Below are 7,994 nucleotides of genomic sequence, written 5' to 3' on the forward strand. Positions count from 1 at the left end.
AGTTGATTAGAAGACATTGTAAGAAAATATATAAATGTTTCATGCTATAATTTTTTTAAATTTATTTATTTTTTGAGACAGAGTTTCACTCTTCTCGCCTAGGCTGGAGTGCAATGGCGCCATTGGTTGGCTTACTGCAACCTCCACCTCCTGGGTTCAAGCTATTCTCCTGCCTCAGCCTCCTGAGTAGCTGGGATTACAGGTGCCTGCCACCATGCCCAGAAAATTTTTGTATTTTTGGTAGAGACAGGGTTTCGCCATGTTGGCCAGGCTGGTCTTGAACTCCCAATCTCAGGTAATCCACTTGCGGGCCTCCCAGGGTGCTGAGATAACAGACATGAGCCACCACACCTGGCTTCATACTATAATTTCTTACCTAGCCCCACACTTTTTGTCCTGTTTATTTCAGCCATCCTAGTAGGTGTAAAGTAGTATCTCAGGTGGTTTTGATTTATATTTATCTGAAATATAAATTATGAGCATATTTTCTTGTGCTTATGGGCCATTTGTATATCTACTGTGAAGAAATACCTAGATCCTTTGCCCATTTTTTAATTGGATAATATGTCTTTCTTATTGAATTGTAATAGTTTTTTATTCCATAGATAAGTGTTTTTATCTGATAGATGATTTGCAAAAATGTTCTCCCATTCTGTGGGTTGTGTTTTCACTTTCTTGGTGGTGTGCTTTGAAGCACAAAAGTCCTAATTCTGATAATGTCCCATTTATGTATTTTTTCATTTGTTGTGCATTTGGTGCTGTATCTAGAAAATCACTGCCTAATTCAAAGTCACGAAGATTTAAACCTATGTGTTCTTCTAAGAGTTTTATAGTTTTAGCTCTTATATTTAGATATATGACCCATTTAGAATTAATTTTTATATATGGAATGAGGTAAAGCGCCAACGTTATTCTTTTGCATGTGAATATTCAGTTGTCCCAATATCTTTTGTTGGAAAGACTATTCTTTATCCAATGCATTGTCTTGGCACTCTTGTTAAAGATAGGTTGACTGTAAATGAGGGTTTATTTCTAGACTCTCAGTCTATTCCATCGATCTATATGCCTGGTGTTTTTGTTTGTATTTTGACACAGAGTCTCACTCTGTCACCCAGGCTGGAGTGCAGTGGTGTGATCTTGGCTCACTGCATCCTCTGCTTCCCAGGCTCAGGCAATCCTCCACCCTCAGCCTTCCAAGTAATTGGGATCACAGGTGGAAGCCACCACGCCTAGCTGATTTTTTAAATTTTTGTGGAAATGGGGTTTCGCCACATTGCCCAGGCTGGTGTCAAACTCCTGAGCTCAACGTGATCTGCCCGCCTCAGCCTCCCAAAGTGCTGAGATTACGGGCGTGAGCCACCGTGCCAAGCCTATATGTCTGTCTTTATGCCAGTACTACACTGTCTTGATTTCTGTAGCTTCATAGTAAGCTTTGAAATCAAGAAGACTAAGTCTTCCACCTTTGTTCTTTTTCAAGATTATTTTGGGTATTTTGTGTCTCTTTCATTTCTGTATTTTAGATTCAGCTTGTCAGTTTCTGCAAAGAAGCCAACTAGGATTTTGAATGGAATTATGTCGAATCTGCAGATTCGTCTGGAGAGTACTGCCATCTTAATAATACTAAATCTGCTGATCCATGAACATGGTATATGTTTCCATTTATGTAGGTCTTTAATTTCTTTTGACACACTTCTGCGGTTATCACAGTATGAGTTTTGCACTTCCATTGAATTTATTCCTAAGAATAGATGGTCCCCAGTTTATGATGGTTCAGCTTATGATTTTTTTAATCTTATAGTAGTGCAAAAGCAATATATGTTCAGTAGAAACAGAACTTTAAATACATACAACCATGCTGTTTTCATTTTCAGTGCAGTCTTCAATAAATTCATAAAATAGGCTTCATTTTAGGTGATTTTGCCCAACTGTAGGCTTACATGAGTGTTCTGAGCACATTTAATGTAGACTAGGCTTAGCTATGATGTTTGGTAGGTTAGGTGTATTAAATGCATTTTCAACTTAAAATAGGTTCATGAAGTTTTAGGATATAACCCCATTGTAAGTCAAGGAGCATCTGTATTCTTTTACTGTCTTAAATGGAATTTTTAGCTTATGTATTTATTTTGAAATGGGTTCTCATTGTGTCACCTAGGCTAGAGTGCAGTGGTGCCATCATGGCTCATTGCAGCCTCAATCTCTCAGGCTCCAGTGATCTTCCCATCTTAGCCTTCCGAGTAGCTGGGACCACATGCACATGCCACCACAACAGACTGAATTTTTAATTTTTTGTAGAGGTGAAGCCTTGTTACGTTGCAAAGGCTTGTCTCAAACTCCTGGGCTCAAGTGGTTCCTGCCTTCACCTCCAAAAGCATTGGGATGACAGGCATGAGCCACCATGCTCGGCTGTTTTTTAATTTTATTTTTGAATTGGTCATTGTAACCATATAGACAAACAATTGATTTTTTTCATATAGATCTCCTATCCCACAGTGCTGCTGGACTTCTTTATTCGTTCCAAGAAGGTTTTGTTTGTTTGTTTGTTTGTTTGTTTTCTTTGAGACGGAGCCTCCCTCTGTTGCCCAGGCTGGAGTGCAGTGGTGCCATCTTGGCTCACTGCAACTTCCGCCTCCTGGATTCAAGCGATTCTCCTGCCTCAGCCTCCTAAGTAGCTGAGACCACAGGCATGCACCACGATGTCTGGCTAATTTTTGTATTTTTACTTTATTTTATTTTGAGACAGAGTTTCACTCTTGTCCCCCAGGCTGGAGTGTAGTGGCGCAATCTCAGCTCACTGCAACCTCCGCCTCCTGGGTTCAAGTGATTCTCCTGCCTCAGCCTCCTGAGTAGCTGAGACTTCGGGTGTGCACCACCATGCCCAGCTAATTTTTGTATTTTTAGTAGAGACGGGGTTTCAGCATGTTGGCCAGGCTGGTCATGAGCTCCCAACCTCAGGTGATCCGCCACCTTGGTCTCCCAAAGTGCTGGGATTACAGACATGAGCCCCCACGCCCAGCCTAATTTTTGTATTTTTAATAGAGATGGGGTTTTCCTAGTTGGCCAGGCTGGTCTCGAACTCCTGACCTGAAGTGATTCACCTGCTTTGCCTCCCAAAGTGCTACGATTGTAGGCGTGAGCCACAGCACCCGGCGCTGAGAGGTTTTTTTTTAGTGGATTCCTTAGGACTTTCTGTACACAAGGTCATGTCATCTGCAAATAAAAATCATTTTACTTCTTCCTGTCTGGATACCTTTCATTTACTCTGGATAGATCCTCCAGTAAAATACTAAATAGAAGTGGCAAGAGTGGACACACTTGTCTTGTTCTGATCTTAGGGGAAAGCATCCAGTCTTTCACCAGTAAATGATGTTTGCTGAGTTTTTGGTAGATGCCCTTTATCAGATGAGGAAGTTCTATTCTTCTTAATATATTTATCCCCACTTACTCCAAGTCCACCTGACAAGTCTTGTACACCTAATAAATGGTCAATATAAACATGATACATAAAACTTTTATGATCATTTAAATCTCCCTAAAAATGAATATGAACAAATCTATCATGTAATGAATACTTTCTTCCATTTTCTTTTCTTACAAAAGCTCTCTTAAATTTGGTGTTTGTTTTATGCTAATTAATTAAATAATTTCTTGTGGTGGCATAACATACTGAATATACTTCCATCTTATTTGATGTTTCTGTCTCTCTGTTTTCTCTTAGTATAAGAAAATCCTTAAAATTAGATAATTTCTAAAGGAAAGGGGTCTATTTAGCTCACAATTCTGGAGGCTAACGGGGCCAAGACAGTTCATCTGCATCTGGTGGACTTCGGGTGCGGGCTCAGCTGTGTCATATCATGGCAGAGAAGCAGAAGGGGACGTGGGCATGTGTAAAGAGACCAAACAGTTGTAAGTGACAGACAGCCTCACTTTAAAATAACTCACTCTCAAGGGAACTGATTCAGTCCTGAGAGAGCGAGAATTCACTCCTGAGAAAGGCATTAATACCTCTTAACAACCTTATCATCTCCTAAAGACACCACCTTCCAACACCACCACATTGGAGACGAAGCCACAGCATGAGCTTTGGCGGGGACAAACCATATTCAAACCATAGCAATTACCTAATGGAAAAAATAGGCTTATTCCTTGAGATAAACTTATGAGGTGAACAAATTATTCCCACAGACTACTGGTTAGTTTTCCAGTAAACCAGTTGGGCGAAATATTTTGTGACAGGCCAGGCGTGGTGGCTCATGCCTGTAGTCCCAGCACTTTGGAAGGTGGAGGTGGGAGGACTGGGAGTTCAAAACCAGCCTAGGCAACATGGTGGGACACCATCTCTGCCAAAAAAAATTTTTTTTTTAATTAACCGGGTGTGATGGCACACACCTGTAGTTCAGTTATGTCTGAGGCTGAGGCAGGAGGATCCTTTGAGCCCAGATATTGAGTCTTCAGTGAGCTGTGATCATGCCACTGTGCTCCAGCCTGGGCGACAGAGTAAGACCTTGTCTCAAAAAAAACCTTTTTCATGTTGTTGGTAGTATCTTAAGTTAGCATTATCCTCCATGCTCTGAGAGCAGCGTGTTCTATAGACAGCTAACTACATCTGGCAGTTCTCGTATTGATCATGGTTGTCTGTCTTTCCCTCTGAGCACATTTGTCCTTGTTTCTTGGTAGACCCTCCTGATTTTTTCTGTTGATATCAGTGTTGCCACAGTGTATACAGATAAGGAAAAAATAAATTACGATAAAATTAGAGCCAGATGTAAAATGACCAATGTTTCAAATAAGTGAAGGAGGATGGAGTTGTTTGCTTCGTTCTCTCTTAAGGCTATATATATAGTAGCTATCTGGGGAAGGAATTTTGGAGGAATAACATGGAGTCCTCATGGGAATAAGGATATTACAAATGTAAATAGGTACCTAAGCATTCCTTGACCACGTGAGGTTGTCGAATATTTTAGGCACACTTTCTTTTGGAGTGCAATGGTACGATCTTGGCTCACTGCACCCTCCGCCTTCCAAGTTCAAGCCATTCTCCTGGCTCAGCCTCCAGACCAGCTGAGATTACAGACTTCTGCCACCATGCCAGGCTAAGTTTTGTATTTTTAGTAGACACGAGGTTTTACCATGTTGGCCAGGCTGGTCTCGAACTTCTGACCTCAAGTGATACACCTGCCTTGTCCTTCCAGCGTGCTGGGATTACAGGCAGGAACCACTGCTCCTGGCCCACACTTTCTTTATTACATTTTTATGTGTTTAAAGACTAATATTCCTCAATGCAATTCTACTTTATTTTTCAGATTTATACTATGGTGGGGAAGCTTTCTCTGTAGAGCAGCCACAGTCTTTTACTTGTCCCTATTGTGGAAAAATGGGCTGTACGGAGACATCTCTTCAAGAACATGTTACTTCTGAACATGCAGAAACATCAACAGAAGTGGTAAGTGAAGCAGCAGCCTTATGACTAAAATGATGTTGTAAAGTGCATTATTTCTAACATGAATAAAGCTAGGTCACTGTCATCTACTTCCTGCTCAGTGTAATGATACCATTTGCATAGTTATTAAAATCATCTTTTAACAGCAAATTTTATACATCATGGGAGGCTGCATTTTTGCATCTTACTGTTCACACTGGGTTTCTTAACCTGTAGCTAAAACCACAGCATGGAGTCTTGACCAAATTCAGGAGCCCTTTATTCAATGCATTGTGAAAGGTTAAAAGGACGGCAACCTGCAGTGCATCTCTTGTTACAGTATCCTTGCTCTCTGCTTAACTTTTCCTCTACAAGGAACTTCACAAGGAAATTTAAAAACCTTTGGTAGTATCATAATAATCCATTGTCACATCTCATTGTAGCATATCGCTGATCTTACCTGGTTTTCATCAGATCACATCTCTTGCCTCCTAGGTCAAGCTCTGGGGTCCCTAGAAGTTCTTCCTATCCTGATCTTTCCAGTGGCTAAAGGCCATGGACCCAGAATCATACACAAAGAAAGTCTTACCTTGAAAGCTTGTTGGCTTTTTTACTTGACATCTGAGTCAGCATGCATCCACCTTCAAGAAATGATAAAGTACACCTAAGAGTCTCTCTGCCACCTCTTTACCATTGATAATAATAGGTAAAGTGAAGGCTTTATATGGAACTATAGATACTGAATTGGGAGAATTTTGGCACAAGTAATTGCATATTGCATCAACTAATAAACCCCTAAATGTACTCAAAACAAATTAATTGAAACCCAGAGAAATAAAGTAGCATGCTCAAGGACATTCAGCTTAGTAAGGGGCAGGGGTAGGGGCAGGTGTTTGGACTCAGCTAGTGTCCCTCTGGGTTCCAGAGTCTCTACTTAACTCTGCTACAGCTATGCATATAATATAGGGTTACTTTTATTCCCACTGACACTGCTAGTTTGATGCTTGAAGTTGTTATAACATGTATCAAGCAGTAGGTAAATTTATTTTGTATAGACATCAAGCCAAATTTTACCGTCTTAACAGCTCAGAAATGCTCTGATCTTGCACCTAGGAGAGCCTCAGACTACTGTTGTCACATTTTATGACTATTCTTAGTTTGTTCTTTTTATTCTGTAAAGTGACTTTGCTTCCTTTTGGTACAGTCCCACATACCAGTATGAAGAATCCTGACTCAGTTGCATCTCCATGCTGGTTGTTGTGGAAAACTTGGAATCATTTTTCTTTGATTGAATTTCTGTTAAGTTTGGGTCCTTTACCTAAATACAATAAGATAAACATGGAGTTCTTATTGTAATTTAGGCATCCTTAAAATCATTATCAGACTGTGCACAGTGACTCATGCCTGTAATCCCAACACTGGGGAGGCTGAGGCGGGAGCATTGCTTGAGCCCAGAAGTTTGAGATTGGCCTGAGCAACAAAGTGGGGCCTTGTCTCCATAAAATTTAAAAATTAGCTGGACGTGGTGGCACATGCCTGTGGTCCCATCTACTTGGGAGGCTGAGGTGGGAGAATTGCTTGAGCTCAGGAGGTTGAGGCTGCAGTGAGCCATGACTGTGCCACTGCGTTGCACTGCAGCCTGGGTGACAGAACAAGACCCTGTCTCCAAAACAAAATTCTGTATTATTATATATAGTATATGTAATATATAAATAGCATAATATTATCATTAATAAATATATATAATGATATATAACAAGAAATAATATATATTATTATTATTATCAGCCAGTAGTCCCTAGTATAGTATTCTCATCTCCCCACAAGGCAAGACAACCCAATTTTCCATAACCTTGCCTCTGGTTGGTTTGCTCCCCAACCCCCACCCCCCGGAAAGTAAATACTCAAAATTGGTTGTTTACACTCTGGCATACCTGATACATAGTTTGAAAATTAAATACCCACCACCTGCAAATGGTTTCATGGTCTGTTTCTTGTGAGTTGTGTTTATGCCTTCATTAAGTTTCCAGGCTTTTGGTACATAGCCCAAGGCAGTTGTCACTCTATTTTCATATGGGCTTTTGTGGAATATTTTAAGGATTTATCTCTCCTCATTAGCCCTTAATCTTCGCATGAATGCTATGTCTACCTCTGTTTCCACCCATATGCCCAGACATTTCAAAGTGAAAAATGGCAGGCAGATAAGAATCTTTAATATAAAAGTACAAGATTCCTTCAGGTCATGTGGGTCAAGTCCTAGAGGCAGGGCTGGCATTCAGCAGGTGCAGTCAAGTGTAGTATGCTGACTAGTGTCCATTCTGAAGGATTGGTGCCTATGCCATACCAGTTGTTAAGTGTTTTGAATGCCTCTCTGTATATATGTGAAACATATTATCAACTCCAGTGTGCTACAGTTACATGTAATTGTCCAGGTGATAAGACTGTGTGTCCTCTCTCACCCCTCAATGTTTTGCATTTTTGAATTAGGGAATTCAAGAGTGATTTACATCATTTTGGTTTGGGGGATTATATCTACACAACAACTTGCTATATCTCCTTTTCTATTCCTCTTAACATG

At 40.4% G+C, this 7,994-nt stretch overlaps 1 protein-coding gene across 1 annotated transcript in view; it reads left to right on the forward strand.

Annotated features, from left to right (window-relative positions):
- Window positions 1-7,994, forward strand: part of LOC105536584 (E3 ubiquitin-protein ligase KCMF1-like) — a 62,886-nt gene that overhangs the window by 30,718 nt on the left and 24,174 nt on the right. The window contains exon 5 of the mRNA XM_011975988.1: window positions 5,301-5,440. Coding sequence (XP_011831378.1) covers window positions 5,301-5,440 — 140 coding nt within the window. The remainder of the gene's footprint in view (window positions 1-5,300; window positions 5,441-7,994) is intronic.

Source organism: Mandrillus leucophaeus, unplaced genomic scaffold, assembly GCF_000951045.1.
Source record: "Mandrillus leucophaeus isolate KB7577 unplaced genomic scaffold, Mleu.le_1.0 Scaffold1607, whole genome shotgun sequence".
Classification (NCBI taxonomy): domain Eukaryota; kingdom Metazoa; phylum Chordata; class Mammalia; order Primates; family Cercopithecidae; genus Mandrillus; species Mandrillus leucophaeus.